The 18,062-nt window shown below is 37.4% G+C and overlaps 1 protein-coding gene across 1 annotated transcript; it reads right to left on the bottom strand.

Moving 5' to 3' along the window:
- Nucleotides 1–1,003: 1,003 nt before the first annotated feature.
- Nucleotides 1,004–2,485, bottom strand: LOC106773443. The gene is made up of 2 exons (XM_014660137.1): nucleotides 1,718–2,485; nucleotides 1,004–1,573 (listed from the first exon to the last, which is right to left on the bottom strand). The coding sequence occupies exons 1-2, from the start codon at nucleotides 2,483–2,485 to the stop codon at nucleotides 1,004–1,006; spliced, it is 1,338 nt and encodes a 445-aa protein (XP_014515623.1).
- Nucleotides 2,486–18,062: the final 15,577 nt, after the last annotated feature.

Genomic DNA, 18,062 nt, shown 5'->3' with positions numbered 1-18,062 from the left:
TGACTTCACCCATTCGTCCTCCTTATCACTCCGATTAGGAATCACTTATCTGATTTCCTGATGGTGAAGTCAATTTTCTGACTTCACCCGTTCGTCTTCCTTATCACACCGATTAGGAATCAATTATCTGATTTCCTGATGGTGAAGTCAATTTTCTTACTTCACCCATTCGTCCTCCTTATCACTTCGATCAGGAATCACTTATCTGATTTCATGATGGTGAAGTCAATTTTCTGACTTCACCCGTTCGTCTTCCTTATCACACCGATCAAGAATCAATTATCTGATTTCCTGATGGTGAAGTCAATTTTCTGACTTCACCCATTCGTCCTCCTTATCACTTCGATCAGGATTCACTTATCTGATTTCCTGATGGTGAAGTCAATTTTTTGACTTCACCCGTCCGTCCGCCTTATCACTCCGATCAGGAATCACTTATCTGATTTCCTGATGGTGAAGTCAATTTTCTGACTTCACCTGTTCGTCTTCCTTATCACCCTGATCAGGAATCAATTATCTGCTTTCCTGATGGTGAAGTCAATTTTCTGACTTCACTCGTTCATCCACTTTATCGTGCCGATGAGGAAACAATTATCATATTGTATATAAAAACCTTTATTTCACATAACATAATGAAACATTGAATTCAAGTAAAACATTAACTAAAATAGAACTTTAAATTTGCAATGTTCCAAGTGTTTGGAATAGCTCTCCCATCCATGGATTCCAAACGGTATGCTCCATTGTTCAAACTTTCCTTGACACTGAACGGTCCTTCCCAATTGGCGGCCAACTTGCCATGCGTTTGTTCTTTTTGTCCTTCTGTCGTTCTTCTCCACACCAGATCCCCTGACATGTATTGCCTTGGTCGCACCCTTGTATTATATCGACGAGCTAAAAGCCTCTTATGAGCTTCTACCTGAACGACCGATATCTCTCTTCTTTCTGATAAGACGTCAAGATTACCTCTCAAATCCTCCTCGTTGCGATCCATGTCAGTGAGTTATCTTCTAAGAGTAGTCTCCCCTACTTCCACTGGTAACATTGCATCCGTTCCATATGTAAGGTTAAACGGTGACTCTCCGGTTGTGCTATGGGGTGTACATCGGTATCCCCACAATACTTGTTGTAGTTCATCCACCCAAGATCCTTTAGCTTCTCTCAACTTCTTTTTTAACTCTTGGACAATAATCTTATTCATAGCCTCCACTTGACCGTTCGTCTGTGGGTGTTCCACCGAGCTTGTTATTAGTGTAATGCCCAGTTCTTTGTAAAAGGTCACCAGCTTCCTGTCTATAAATTGACGACCATTGTCGGTAATAATGAACTTTGGCAAACCGAATCTACAAATGATCTTGCAAACAAACTTCTGTACTTGTGAAGCGGTTATTCTTGCTAAAGGTTCTGCCTCTACCCATTTGGTAAAATAATCTACAGCTACCAACAAGAATTTCATCTGTGTCCAACCGACCGGGAAAGGTCCAACTATATCCATTCCCCATTGAGCAAAAGGCCACGGTGAAACCATGCTGTGCAGTTCGGTTGCTGGAGCGTGTATAACATTCCCATGTTTCTGACAAGGGACACATTTTTTAACAAAAACCGAACAATCCTTTTTCATAGTAATCCAATAGAACCCTGCTCTTAGAATTCTGGCTCTCAAGGATCACCCTCCACCATGTCGTCCACAAATTCCCTCATGCAGCTCTCACATTACATATTCAACTTCGTCTTTAGATAAACATTTAAGCATAGGAGTAACATAACCTCTTCGGTACAATTCTTCTCCTATTAAGACATACCTCGCAATTTGCTTTGCCTCTTCGGGGCGAAGACTTTGCCCTTCTTCCTGTTTCTTAATCAGAGAAGCGATTTCTCTTCTCCAATCTTCCCGATCGGCTAACCCGTTAATCTGAAAACATTCGATTGTTGGTCTAACCATCACTTGTCGAATCATGGATGCCAAATGCCCTTTTTCCTTCCCTGCAGTTAATTTGGACAATTTGTCTGCCCGGGCGTTCTCTTCCCTCGGGATATGCCTTATCTCAAAAAACTTGAATCCATCTGCTAGATGTTTCGCTTTACGAAAATACAATAACAATTGGTCATCCTTCACTTGGAAGTTTTCGTTCATCTGACCTGCCAGTAACTGCGAGTCCGTTTTGCATTCCAACAATTCTGCTCCTAAATCCTTTGCTAGTTCCATCCCTGCCACCAGAGCTTCATATTCGGCTTGGTTATTGCTTACCTTAAATTGGAATATCAGTGATTGCTCGATTTTTATCCCGTTTGGTCCTTCCAAGACTATTCTTGCTCCTCCTCCCTGTCGACCGGACGAGCCATCGACGTAAAGTTTCCACCGAGGTTCAATCGGACCCTCACTAGACAGTTCTGATACAAAATCTGCTAAGTGTTGTCCCTTTATAGATCCTCGTGGCTTAAACATCAAACCAAACTCCGATAATTCAACTGACCACCCGATCATCCGTCCTGCTAGATCGGGCTTCCTTAAAATTTTTTATATAGGGTAATCAGTCCGAACCACTACTTGACTACCCTGAAAGTACGGCCTTAATCGTCTAGCAGCATATCAGTGTTAATACCACCTTCTCCAGTTTCTGATATCTCCTTTCGGCATCCTTCAAAATTCTACTAACGAAATAAATTGGCCTCATCTCAGGGGTTTCTTGAACTAAGGCTGCGCTTACCGTCTCCTCCCCCACGGACAAAAATAAATGCAGTTCATAGTTCATATCCGGACGTCTCATCACGGGCGGGCTAGTGAGAATTTCTTTCACTTCACAGAACGCTTTCTCGCATTCATCATTCCACATTCCCTTCGCCTCTTTTCTCATAACCTTCAAAATAGCTTTAGTACGTTCGGCTAACTTCGGGATGAATCGAGACAAGGATGTCAATCGGCCCACTAACCTTTGTATTTCTTTTAAATTGCATGGACTCCTCATTTCTAAGATCGCTCGGCATTTATCAGGATTTGCTTCAATACCTCTCGAAGTAAGCATGAACCCCAAAAATTTTCCTGCTGAAACCCCAAAAGTACATTTAGCAAGATTCAATCTCATCCCAAACTTCCTTACTTGCCCTAATACCTCTTGTAAATTTAACACATGTTCCTATACTGATCAGCTTTTGATCACCATATCATCCACGTACACCTCCATGCATTTACCGATTTGATTATGAAAGACTCTATCCATAAGGCGTTGATAGGTGGCCCCAGCGTTCTTTAACCCGAACGGCATAACTTCATAGCAATAGTTAGACCGTTCCGTTATGAAAGCAGTCTTCTCTCTATCAGGTGGATACATTGGAATTTGATTGTAGCCTAAATAGGCATCCAAAAAACTTAACACCTCGTATCCAAAAACTCCATCTACTAGGTTATCAATGCTGGGGAAAGGATAGGTATCTTTGGGACATGCCTTATTAAGATCAGTAAAGTTCGTACACATTCTCCATTTCCCGTTCGACTTTTTAACCATTACTACATTAACCAACCACGTAGTATACTTCACTTCTCATATGAACCCAGCTTCCACCAACTTGCTCACTTCTTCCTCAACTGCTTTCCTCTTTTCTCCTCCCATTCTTCTCTTCTTTTGTGTTACCGGTCGAGCATCCTTGAATAAGGATAGTTTATGGGATATGATATCTGGATGAATTCCGGGCATGTCAGCTGTCGTCCATGCAAATAGGTCTTTGTTTTCCCATAGCACATTCTCTACCGCTTCAGCTTGTTCTTTTGTTAAGTGTGACCCCACAAAAGTGACTTGTTCTTTTTTCTCTCCTATTATGAATGGTTGAACTTCACCTACAGGCTCTACCCGTTCGTCAAGATGAGTTCTGGGATCCAACTCCGCCAATGCCACCTCTGAATGTTTATTCTTGTCTTCTAACATCCTAGGCTTTACTTTTAACCCTGCTGCATAACATTCCCGAGCCACCTTTTGATCAGCTCGAACGGTATGAACTATCCCATAATCAGATGGATATTTTAATGTGAGATGAGGCGTTGACACAATAGCTCCGAAGGCGTTTAGGCACGGTCGGCCCAACAAGACATTGTATGAAGTGTCAGCATCAACCAGCAAGAATCTCACCCTGACTTCCTTAGCATCCTTCTCCATCCCCAAACTAGTCCTCAAATCTACATAACCTCGAGTATCCACTCTTTCCCCTGCAAACCCCACAATTTGCTCATTAAAGGGAACAATAGCATCCTCTGAAATCTCCATCCGTTTGAAGGTCTTCTAATACAAAGTGTTCGTTGAACTGCCTTGATCTATCAAAACCTTTCCCACTTGGTACTAAGCGATCATAGCAGTAATAACCATCGGGTCATCTTGCTCTAAGTCTGGGGCATGAAAATCCGTATCTGAAAAAGTAATCGTCGGCATAGACCTTCTTTGTTCCCCCGTTCAGTATACACTATTTAGGCTTCTCAAATGTCTTTTGCGAGAATCAGAAGTTGAACCTCCACCTGCAAATCCCCCAGATATTGTGTTGATAACTCCTCTTACTGAACAGCCCGGACTCTTGCTTCTGCTTTGCTGTCTCTTATGTGGATCTTTAATCGGACGATCTGGTCGCAGAGACGATCGTCCAACTATTCTTGACGACGTACCACCCCGCTGAACAAATCTTTGCAAATGTCCCGCCTGGACCAGACTTTCTATTTTGTCTTTCAACGTAACACAGTCTTCTGTGGTATGTCCTTTGTTCTGATGATACCGACAGAACTTACTTTCATCCGCCCCCACTGGTGTCGATGTTCTTACCACCTTTAGCAATTCACCCTGGCTCTTGGAGCATTCAAAGGTGTGTGATGACTGTACTGTGGTGCCTTTACTTGATTGCCTCCGAAGGTTTGGAATCTTCGCTCATTTCTGCCAAACGGTCGTCCAACATGCTTATCACCTCCCTTTCGTACTACTCTTTCAAAGGTGTGTGATGACTGTACTGTGGTGCCTTTACTTGATTGCCTCCGAAGGTTTGGAATCTTCGCTCATTTATGCCAAACGGTCGTCCAACATGCTTATCACCTCCCTTTCGTACTACTCTTTCAACCTCCTCCCCCCTCTTTGCTGAGCTCTTCCTTCTTCCACCCTAATGCAACTTGTTAAGCGGTTTTGTAGTTCTTCCATTGTTTGAGGCTCCTCAGCATATAAATAATCCACAAACGGTCTAGGTCTCAACGTTGTGGTCAACGCTCCCACTATTAATCTTTGGTCAGCATTATGCACTTGCCTTGCTGCTTTGTTAAATCGCTTCATAAACATTTTAAGTGGCTCATCTTTACCCTGCCTCATACGAATTAAAGCGGTATAAGTTATAGCAGGGGTTCTACTAAAAGCATATTGGCGAGTAAACATCTGTCTCAATGTTGCAAAACTATCAACCGTTCGGGCTTGCAATGAGTGAAACCAATCCAGAGCCTCACCTTTTAGGGATAAGGAAAAAACCCTACACCAAACCATCTCATTTGAGGAATACACGGCCATAGCATCTACAGAATATCGAAGATGTTTAACAGGATCGGTATCTCCTCCATACTTCTCCATTGTTGGCAGCACTTTGTTTTCGGGCATTGCCACCCGCATCACTTGAACGGTAAAAGGATGAAGTCCTTCAGCCTGATCAGGCATCTGTACTATCTCCCGACCATTTATATGAGGATTTTGTTCTTCGTCACCATTAGGTTGAAAATTTTGACTACCGGGTTCATCAAAATTTTCTTCTCCAATTTGTCTACCTTCGATATGTCGCCCTCCTCCTCTCCCCACTCCCAGTCCCCTTCCTCTTCCTCGACTACCCGAACCTCCACGCCCTCTTACACGCCATCCATCTACGCCTTGATCTGCTATCTCATCTTCCTCACTCCTAGAATTTATTGTTTCCACATTGACTGATTGAACCAACGGTCCAGCCTTATCCTGACCCCTTTCAGCTTGCATTGCTGCCATCTCTGCTCTCATTTCTTGCATTTGTCGCTGCATCTCCTATAACAACTGCAAGGGAATCTCTCCTGCCATTGTAGTCGTATTTGGGTTATATGAGAAGTCTTCGGCCCCACGGTGGGCGCCAAAATATTTCGGATGTAAGGCCGAGGACCAAACACAATCCCTAAAATCGTTGTTGACGTATTCACGATCTTCTCGCACTCAATACTGATCGGTTGTGCCCTGCACGTTAGCACTCCGAAACTCAAGTTAGTATGGACACAATGTAATCAATCGGAATGTAATTAGATCTGTCTCATACCTGGTTAAACCTCTATATTTATAGGCGTTTACTCTCGATAGTGGATCGTAACCGCTATCCCCAAATCTCGCCCTGTTTAATCACTCATTGTAACTGCTCCATTCATGTCCGAAATATCCGCTTCTCACTTCCTTAACCTTTGCCACATCACCTTCACTCTTCTTTGCTTGTAACCGATCGGTCAGCTATGTATACCGATCGAACCTCTTTTCCTCCCGATCTACCTAGTCCAACCCATTTACACTACACTAAATTTTAGTATCAAATTATTTGATTGGGTATGGTTTATTAAAGCATGTTTATCATAATGAAATAAAATATTAAAACAATCCTAAAATATTATTTTAAAGTATATATAATGTGAGTCGTGAGAGGATAATATATATTTGAATATTTGAGATACACAAAAAAGAGATAAAATGTGCACACCTGCTCGTACATAAAATAATAATAAAATTTTAACATATGTGATACACAAAAACAAATATTTATATAGTTAAAAGGTATATTGAGATAAGTGTATATATACATGTTTAAATCTTGTTAAGTTTACATGATCATTTATTTGAACTGAAAAAGATAAACTGTATTTTTTTCCAATAACGAATAAAAATAACAGCAAAATAAGAATTCTTTTCACAATATAAATTCATTCATCATAAATGTTGTAGTATGGTGTATTGGAAGGTGGCATTTGTTGTTGTTCTTGAATATCTTGCATGCATAAATCTTGAACCAGAGTGTAGGTAGGTGGATCAACATTAGCTGTTGGAAAATTTTGTATGTAGAAATTGAGCAGGAGTGTAGACGAGTGGATGAACATTAGGAAGTTAAATATTTTGCATGGAGAAATCTTGAACACGAGGTGGACGAACATTTAAAGGAACACTCACTTGAACAGGAGGTGGACGAATATTAGGAGGATCAGTTACTTGAAGAGGAGGTGGACAAACATTAAGAGGAACAATTACTTCAACAGGAGGTGGATTAACATTAAGAGGAAAAGTTACATCGTGAAAGCTTTTTCTTTTCCTTTTTTATGGTAGCACCTTTTTGTTTAAAATATTTTTGAGCATGACTAGCCAATTGACTCGGTGTTCTCATTCGAACAACATCTTTTGAAATCATTTTCCAATTCATACCATACATGTCAAGGCCCATAAGAAATAACCTACAAAAAAAAATAATGATACAAATCTCACTCCTTGAATATAAAGTTTCCTATATCATGACGAAAAAAAAAAAAAAACTTCAATATATTAGGATTTTTTTTGACACAAATTTTGATACATTTTGATTCTTAAAATTTAAAAACAATATAAATTTTAAAATAATTACGTTAAATTTTTTTGACGTGTCAAACGCGTTTCCAATTAATATTGAAAAGGAAACTTATCAAATAGAGTAAACAACTCATATGTTAGTATGAAAGGTGTTTGACATATAAAAAAATTAACTTAATTAGGTTAAAAAACCTATATCCATTTATTTTTAATATTTGGAGAACAAAATGTATCAAACTTTTGGATATAAGTAAATTTCAAATTTTATGTGAAAATTGAGATATTAAAAAAGTATTTAACCTGACAAAAATCTGAATTAGAATACATACATGTGTTCTTAAAGCCTCCTTGGGGTCCTTGGCTTGCGTTGTCGACGTTGCACTGGAGGATCAACATTTTGGCTCTTAGTGTTCAACATATTGTTGGGTATTCGAATCAAAGCCGACTCAACGTTAGTCACGTTTGCATTGTGTTTTGTTGGAGGATAATCAAACAAATTTTGTTGAGACAATGATTGATCTCGAAAGTTATAGGGTTCTTCTCGACATTTGACATCTTGCAACCATTGATCAAGTATAGTAGAATTGGCCTCAATAAGTTTAGAGAGTTCTTTGCACGAATTCTCCTCAAATTTGCCCATTTTCTTCCAAGAATTTCACTCTCACTGTGAACTTTTCCTCCTTCTCTACTACTTTTATAGGTTTTCACATGTAGATTTATTTGATTATAAATTTTACATAAAAATCTCTTTAAATATTAGTTTCAGTTTATCTTATCTAATCTTCTATCACTTTGTTTGATTATATTTTACATAAGAATCTTTTTAAAGATTAATTTCATTTTAATCTATTTAATCTTTTATAACTTCCTAATATTAAAAAAATAATATGAAAAATATAGAATATTAAAAAAATCCAAAAATATTAAACATTTAATTACATTTTTTTTATTATTTAAATTATTATTTTATATATTTTGCCAGTCAATGCATATAATAGATTATTATCGTATTTTTTCACATTTTTCATGTACTTCACCGATCCTTTAATAAGTATTACTCTGACCTTTTAATGTATAGCTAAAAATTGTACAGGTATTTAAACCTCCGTAATTCACGGAACAATTAAATTATTAAAATCTAAAACAGATACTTTTAGATATTAAATATATTTTAACACTCATATTCTTCTAGCTTTTAAAAAAGACGGTTTAAGTAGTTGGATTTTGTAGTTCTCTGGAACAAAATTATTATTATTCTTTTGTCCAAAATATTTAATGAACATAAGATTTAAGTAAGAGATATATATGAAACCTCATCGAATCTGGAAAAGATAATATTTATAACAATATTTACTATATATTGAACTCATATTTATTGAATTTCAAAAGATTTATGTAAATATTAAGTGTTAAATATTATATTATTAGATATTTTATTTTTATCTTTTACTTTTAGTTAGTTTGTTATTATTCTTTATTCGTATTTTATGGTTAGTTCATATTTCTTCTATTATAATTTCATATATAGTTTTTAGTATATTAAACATGTATCTTAAGCCTTAGGTTCTTTGAAAAATATTTCATTGACCCTGCCTATTACAATTATCGTCCTCACCATTAGAGTCATTGTCATTGTCATTGTCGTCAGAATATCATTTTTGACCAACAACCACAAGGTTTTTGTTGTTCTCGGCCAATAGACCACAACGTTTTAGAGATTGTTGCCATCGGCGTCTAGACGTGCTCTTACACATTGATCACAATTTGTTGGACTCACCATGACCTCCCTCTCATTGGATCTAGCCTTGTTGCAATGATTAACCTTCTTTCGAGTTTTTGGGCTTTTTTCCTCTTATAATCTCGCTTCTGTCACCAGCACATCTGACCCGTCCATATATACTAACTATGATAGTGTATATCCATTGATAAATTAGATGACACTAATTATGCGACTTGTGTCACACCCCATTTAATACCCCTCCTTAGTGGGGTACACGTGTCAGCCGTCCGGTCTTCCCTGGTAAAGTGGGAGACCAACTCTGCCAAGCTTTTAATTCCCTTCTTCGTGATCCGTGTGGCAGCAGCAGGAATGTGAACTTCCAGGAAGTGGAAGTCAGGTGGCAAGCTTAGAGTGGACCGAACGTTCTTAGTGGAGGCAGTATTTAAGGTAAGATGAAAAATCCTGACGCCACTTTTCCCATGCAAACTTCATCTTCCTCAAACTTGTCTTTCTGAAAATCTCAAATCCTCCTCCTTCTCTCTAAACCTCCCAACCTTCTCTCTAGATTTCTAACCTCCAATTCTTCTCCGATCACTTGCATCCGTTCAGGATTATTGCTACCGGCACCAAGACCTTCAACCAGTACCAACCAGAATTTCATTCTGAACTGGTAAGTGTCCGAACCCTTGAAGTTCCTTAGCCTTCTTGCATGTACTTGTGAAACCATTCCTCTGAACCTACTTTTGTATTTGATTCTAGACTTTGGAAACCTTAGAAGAGATAAATTGCTACCAACCAACCTTAGACGTACTAGCTGGATTTAGAGGTAAGGGAAGCTTATAAAGTTTAATTATAATTTCTTGGCTGAATGTATGCCTGATTTAATGTATGTTTGAAGTCTAAAGTATGTTGTGTGATTTATTTGGCATGATTGAGATATTGTATGCTGCTGTATGAATTGTATGATATGTATGAGTTTAAATTTTGTACTTAAAATGAATGTATGAAACTTAGAAAATATATGAATCTGAGATCGAAGGTCATTAGGACCGTTCGGTCCTCCCCTTTACCGTCCGGTCCATTCAGACTGTTCGGCATAGTGAGTTTCTAAATTCAGTTGATCTAAATTAATGTATTGTTAATAATTACTTAAGAACGCCGGTCATAAACCAAGCGTTCGGTCTTACAAGTGTTCGGCCTTAGGCTGACCCTTAAATTGTAAAACATGCAAATTTGATATTCTTCCTTTTGAAACCATTCGGTCACTTAATGATTGAACGGTCTAGTGAGCCTTTATTTATTGAAACGTCCGGTTTACTTGACTAAAGTCCTTTTACTCCTTTAAAGAGTTTCTCCTTTCTTAGTCCGTCCGGTTTGAGAAGTGTCCGGTCATAGACCAGCCTTCGACCATGATTAGTGCTTGTTTTATAGCATTCTTTGCCAAACCGTCCGGATGACTATCACTTATAGTCAATCCTTTGGGGTACGGCCTTATTCCTTGTCGGACCATTCGGCCAACCATTTGACATTCTTCTGTTATTCAGTCTCACCTTTGATTAGACCGTCCGGGCATTTTTAGTGTTAAGTCTTTGATGGTTAGTTCTATTCGTTGTCAGGTCAGCCGGTCAACTATTATAAATGTTCTATGGCATCCAGTTTTAATTCTTGTTGGACCATTCGGTCATGTCTCTTTGTCTCATTCCATCTTTTATTATATCGTTGATAATCCGGTCATTTTCTTGACATCCTTTCAGTATGAAAGTAATAATGAACATATATTGAATTTGGTTAAGTAAGGGAATTCCAATGGAGGAATGTCTCATGAATTGGTGATGATTGGTAAAGTATGAACATGGTCAGACCCAGGCTGTCGTCCTGATCCTGATATTCCGTGATGACGCTTTCTCGGGTAGAGAAAGGTTACTCATGTGTGGGAATGGCAGGAGGTCCGCGGTCATACGAACAGATGATCGTTTGAGGACTAACCTCGGGTGGCAGCTGATAAGTAAAGGCAGCTATTACACCACACGGGGTGCTAGGGACGTCGGGCTACGTGGTTCATACCGTCCGGACAGTGTCTTAGTAGTCAGTCATAAGTTAATCCACTTAGTATGCATGTATAAGAATTGTATGTCTGCATGATTGATTGGTTTTGTTTTGTATGTTTACTTGTATGATGAAATGATTAATTAAATTTACATAAGCTTACCCTAATCTATTTTGTCTTTGTCTATGTTGTTGTTCGGTATCCGACCGTTCGGTTATTCTCTTCATTACAATGATCATCCTTTTGGATGTGAGCAGAGGACGTCTTGGAGGATACATTAGAGGATACTCTGGAGGATGCTGTGCTGGCCGAACAACCCGTGGAAGCCATGCCTGAGAGCTGTGCAGGACCTTCCGGTCCTTAGGATAGTTTTCTTTTACTTACTTAGCTATTTAGTCGTCCGGTTAAGATTTTTGTAGAGCCGATCGGTATAGGAAGCTTTTTAATATTGGCCGTTGGGTCAAAGAATTGTAGTAAGACTGTTCGGTCTGTTTTGGAAATGCTATATTCTAAACTTAACCAGTTTACAGTATTTAAACTCTGTGGAAATTTAGTAACTTCTATGCCTATTCACCACTCTTCTCCTTTATTGTTCATGTTAACTTCTAAAATGAATTGTAACTTTTGTTATATATTTATTGGGATGTTACAACTTGGGCATCAGACGTTAAAATTTGGCTTAAGAGTCAGAAGTATGTTGATGATATTACTTATAAAAAGTTTGTTCGTTCCGGTCCCATTCGTACAAGGTCGTTTAACTCGGTGGTCTGCTTGGCCCCGAAGGCCAATTTCAACCAATCCAACAAGGAATGGGGATGGGTGAAGAAAATGACTGAAGATGAGGCCTTGAAGGAGGCCTTTGAGCTGACCATTCGAGCGAGCATTTGCATGGCCCAGGCTTCCCAATTCGATTCTAAAGAAACTGCAACATTGGAGGAGTTGAATGTTGCTCAGGCAGATTTGGAGGCCTCTTAGAAGGTCTATAAGGATTTAGCGCCGCATTTGGGTGAGACCATGAAGGCTTTAGAGACCATGAAGTTGCGATGAAGATTAATGACACTCAGACGATCATCCGCCAGTTTTAGAGAAGGAATGATGACCTCAAACTACGTCTCTAAAACCTGAACGAGCAATATGGAGAGCTCGTTGGCAAGGGGATGGTTTGTTGAGGTCGGGGAGCTAAGCGAAGTAATCTTCAACCAACGTACTTCTGGCTTCATCAAGGCGTTCGCTCTGGCTACCTTTTTCTTTGACATTTCTTCTAATCATGAAGGGTTTGACATGATGAAGTGGGTGGTGAACGGACAATTAGTGAGCATCCAACCCACTGAGTAAGAGGACGACCAACATGTTAAGTTCGTACATGATGAAGTTGAAGTTGTTGGTGGGGAGGATGAGGAGGGTCGCACGAGTGACTAAGAGTATGTCGAGGCTTTGGTATAGGAGTTTAGAATATATCTTTTTTAAAAAGTGTAATTCTCATGGTCATCATTCAAATAGGGTTATTTTTTATGTGACGCCTTATTTGGAATACAACCTTATTTTTTATATGCCTTTAACATTGAATGGAAATTTGACTTCTACTTTTTCACCTCTCATCCTTTCTTTTATTATTTGCATTGGTTTTTTTTTATTAAAAATGCTTAGTTGATACGCGAAGATGTTCAATAATAACTTAATGTGAATCGTTAAATTTGATTGAACTTGTCACAGTGAACACCGCTCGGCTAATGTTAGAGCACTTCCTTGTAATGTGTCGAGTTATACTCCACTTTTGGATAAGGATTCATTTATTCTCGATACCGTTCAGTATACGTTGAGGTGTTGAGAGTTTACGAAGAAAGTTTGTTGATAGGGGGAGCTACATCTAGCAAAACTCATCTCACATGTGTTTTTGATGATGAACAAAAGCATTGTTTTATGGTTTTTTGCACAACAAATGTCATAACAGTTGCTTGATCATTACTGTGTTTGTGCTTGAAATTCTTTGTACATGTATTCATTGTATGGAAATGAATCTTATGTTTAAACATATTGTACATTGTATTTCTAGAAGAAATAATCGATTAATCGTTTTATATAATCTGTTAAATTTCTCCAAATTTCAATACATGCTTAACAGGGGCAAAACAACTATGTAATAATCAATCACATTAGTTGTATAATCGATTTAAAACACGTTACTATGCTAACATGTGTTTGCTGAGTGAATTGATATATTTAGATTAAAAATGATTTGAAAATTTGCTTAAGTATTGATCTTAACCGATTACATAAGTTTCCTAATCGGTTAACATGTTTATCTTGTGAAAATCATTTTCATTTAAATCCATAACTGTTGATAACGATCATATTTGTTTATTGTTGGCTTGTATGATTTATCTAATCGATTGCATGCGCTCTTTAATCTGTTAAATTTGAAACAGATGTAAAACTATTAAAGCAGAAAGAAAAGCTTAACAGATTACATTATTTGTGTAATCGATTAAATTGTGCGCTGTTTCAATATGAACATTCACTTTCATAATTAACTTGTTTGTTGAGTATTGATTACATGAGTGTCTAAGAATAGGTCCTGAAGAATCAAAGATCTCAATTGGGTTATTCATAAAGAATCTTGCAAGAAAGTTGAGCTGAAACATTGTTGATCATATCTTCACTATTGGTGTACTCTGTGAAGATCAGTGTCTACATTGCAATTAAGAGGATTGTGTTCTTGTGCAGGTTGGTCAGTAGGAAAGAACCTTAGTGTTTTGCATTGACAGTTGGGATTGCTCTCAAGGTGTACAGAAAGTTGGGATTGCTTTTTGGGTTTATAAGATTATGAGGTGTTCACATCTTGTTGTTGTAATTGATATTGAGTGGGAAAGAAGAGTGCATTGAGAGGGGATATCTCTGTATTCTTGCTTGTATGCCCTATCATTATGTTCCTTGTTGATCGGTTGAGTGTTGGGAGTTCACAAAGAATGTTCCCCAAACTCGTTTCACGACGTAATAAGAGTTCACAAATAATATTCTTTATTGAATTGTTTAGAGGTTGTTAAGAGTTCACTAAGAATGTTCCCCAAGTAACTTGTTCTAGATGGACTTGACTCGACGATTTCTGTGAGAATAAGTAGTTCAAAACCCTGATTTTATTGTCATTTATAAAGGATGACATTGAGTTTCAACTAAAATAAAATTTGAGGTGGGAGACATTCCATGTGTTAGGGACGATTGAGTCGTTCATGTATGGTAAATGGTAAACTTCATTCTTCAGATTTTCAACGACTATAAATAGTCCTCTTAATTTGCTGCTAGTTTCCCATGGATGGACTTCGTTCTAGCTTCGCACGTTTTCCTCCAGACTAAGTTTTCTTTGTGGAAGTTCCTCTGCTTCACCTTTGTGTTATATTTTCTTGCAATCACCCACTTGTATGCTTATGCACGCATGGCTGCAAGTTCTGTTCTTTCTTGAAAGGCAGTTGAGCTTTGTTGACTTCCATATCTTCCAATTGTCACCTAAGAGAAGATCTGTCCACCTCAACAAGAAGCATGACATCAGTACCATACGTGATGTTGAAGGGAGTTTCACCAGTGGCACCTTGAGGCTAGCAACGATATTCCTAGAGAACCTCCAGTAGCTCGTCCACCCAAGCTTTTTTTACATCCCCCAAACAGTGATTGGGCTTAGCCACTATAGTTTCGTTGATCGCTTTAGTCTATTCGTTTGTCTGGACTTGCTTCACTAAGCTCATTCTATGTTTGATGCCCAAGTTCTTGTAAAACTTGAATAACTTCTTATTGATGAATTATTGGCCATTATCAGTAATAATCGTGTAGGAAAGACTAAAGTAACAGATTCTAAACAAACTTCTACACCTACTACGTTGGCATCTCTATATTTTATTATCCAAGCTGGGTTAGTGAGATTTCTTCCAAGCACGAAAATCAATCTTTCTATTTCATGTAAAGATGAAGAAACAACTTTGATTTTATATTTTATTTTTACTATGATAGAATCATTCAATCATAGTATTTCAACAGTTGATGCAAGGACATGGCAAGACATAACTGTGACAAAAATCATCTTAGTGGGACTTGAATGTTGGAAGGGATTGTTGTTATAACCTTCATACTTGATTCCAATGAAAGTTAACAAAAAAGGGCCATGACAATAGTATAAGCTTTATTATGCTTCATTGTGTTGATGCATATAAAACAAGAAAAAGAAGAGAAAGGGTGAAGTTGATGTTTTATGGCATTGACAAAGCCATGTCATATGTAGAACGTACAAACCCAAAAATATTAATATTTTAATAAAAAAAGTTAATTTTTAAGTTAAATACAAATACATATGAATATATCATTAAAATATTTGACAAAGGATTTCAAGGTTTTTATTTATCTCTTGTCTCTTATGAACTAACACGTCATTTGTTTATGGTTTTTAATAAGAAAAATAGAAAAGGAGTAATAAGAAGAAGGGTTGTGTTTTTGAAAATTCAAGTAATACTACAATACAACATATTCGTTTATGAAACTAAAAGCAAATGAAATAAATAAGACAATCACATGCTAAATGACAAATGACATATAGGCTTACTTGTGCAACTATCCTATGTGGTCAAAAAAGATAGTTGTGTAGTTATGTTGTAAGAACAGAAAAATTGCATCTAGATTCAACTTCAGACTTATTATTTTTCTTTTTTTATTGTTCATGTGAATTCTGCATTATATGATAGTTTTCATTTTGTTTTTATTTCAATTATTTCTACCAAGGGTCTATTGAAGGAAGAAGAAGACTCCAACACCTCCGAGGATGAGATACCGTCATCAGTACCTTGATCATACTTTTCCGAAGACTCCTCAAACGAAGAGAGGTTCACAGTAGTCATTATTATATGAATTTAAAAAACTTGAATGATGCTTTAATAAATTCAATGGAAAAAGGTGAAAATGACGCGAAGGACCTACCCTATTTATAGGCAACGAATCGTAAACACAAAAACCACCCGAACCATTGGATGAAGTAAGATCCAGCGGTTCAATTCGAAAAACTCTATAACTTCCACCTAGCACGGGAAAAGAAAAATTGCATCCAACGGTTTAAAATAAATGACCCTGCAACTTCCTCCCAACGCGGAAATAAAGACCACCCCCAACGATAACAAATTCAAAATCAGGTCACACTTCGAAACCGGATGGAATATACGTGCTAACCAACATCCAAAAAGTCCCTTTGCTACACCTGTCCATCTCAGACTTAAGGGCCTGTGTACTGTATGGATCCACCGGTCTATGCCTACCGGTTAGTCAACCATATAAGAAGTCAAATCCAGAAAAAACCACAATTAGGTAAACCAAATGGTCAAACACACAACTTTGTGACTGTTCGGTCCAAGAATCTCCTTTTTGGGTTAACAAGACAAAAACATACTTAGATGATATTAGGCCGCAATTGGGTCAGTCTTGATCAAAAGCCTACTTTGAAACCTATAAATACAAAGGTAAGGTAAAGAGGTAGGTGGTTGCATTTATTGAACATTTAAGACTTAACTACGATAATCGATCGGTAATTGAAAACTAACTTGAGCATTGGAGTACCTTTAGTAGTACTCACCGTTCGGATTTGGACTCTACTGAAGAAGATTGGATAAGACATAAAGAGAAATAAAAGGAAGCTAAAAGAGGTGATAGGACCAAATTGTGAAGAAATAGTTCTAGATCCTACATACTGAAACAACTTTAAATTTATAGTTTTTGAAAAAGGTTAAGGTTGGTAAGGATCCTAATGAAGTTAAAGACATGTGGGATACAATCTCTTGAGAGAGATGAGAAGGTATCTATCACATTTTCTATACCACGTTTACTATTTGTCTTTGATTGGATGAAAATTATTTAAAATGATTTTGATTTTGAATGAAGTTGGTTTTAAAATTTATTGAATGAAATGGGCTATTTACAATTGATTTTGAAAGGTGAAATTGGTTTTACAAAGTTTTGTTCATTAAATATGATTTTGAACTAAATTGACTTGTGTGTGGATTTTTTTTAGAGCAAGTTAATAAGAAAACTATGAATAAAATCATTTTTCCATCGCAAAAACTATTAAATTTCTTTCTCTTTGCTACATGAATTTCAAAATCAGTTTTCAGCACAACCATCATCACCAATAATAATTAGCATAACAACATTTGGGAGAGTTTTGGAATAATAATTAGCATAACAACATTTGGGAGAGTTTTGGAATGGGAGTCAAGGAACTGTTGATCCAAATCTGCATGTTTGTAGTTAAAAAGTGTTAAATTCTCCTATATTCGTTGTTCAATTTGAGAAACAACAAAAGATTGATCAATATATAAAATCCGAGGTTAGAAATAATACACAACTTTATGACATTTGGTTATTATTATCATCATTGTAAGACTATAGTATTGTTATTTACGAAAGTAATTTAAGATTTTTATTATTAATTTTGAATGGGATAGGATGAGAAATTGAGATATGTGATAAAATAGAATGGGAAACAAGTTATGGAATTGTTGGTGTTTCGGATGTAAGTCCCGAGACTAAACTCGAACCGANTGATTAGACCGATCGATCCTCCTTCACGCCTGAACGGGTGCGACCTGCACGTTAGCACTCCGANGATTAAGTCAGCGAGGTCACGATATTATTCAAGGTGAAAGTGATTAGATCAAAAGTGGTTTACCTGGCTAATTACTCCTGTATTTATAGGCTCAGATCA

Source organism: Vigna radiata, chromosome 9 (assembly GCF_000741045.1).
Source record: "Vigna radiata var. radiata cultivar VC1973A chromosome 9, Vradiata_ver6, whole genome shotgun sequence".
NCBI lineage: Eukaryota > Viridiplantae > Streptophyta > Magnoliopsida > Fabales > Fabaceae > Vigna > Vigna radiata.
Note: the sequence above shows the minus strand (reverse complement) of the source record. Positions and strands in the feature narration are given on the sequence as shown.

Excerpts from the sequence above, each read along its gene's own strand:
- LOC106773443 (XM_014660137.1), bottom strand. The coding sequence starts at position 2,485 with ATGATCGGGTGGTCAGTTGAATTATCGGAGTTTGGTTTGATGTTTAAG. Across the intron at positions 1,574-1,717 it reads CTAAAGACGAAGTTGAATAT|AAACATGGGAATGTTATACA; the intron begins GTAATGTGAGAG and ends GTCCCTTGTCAG.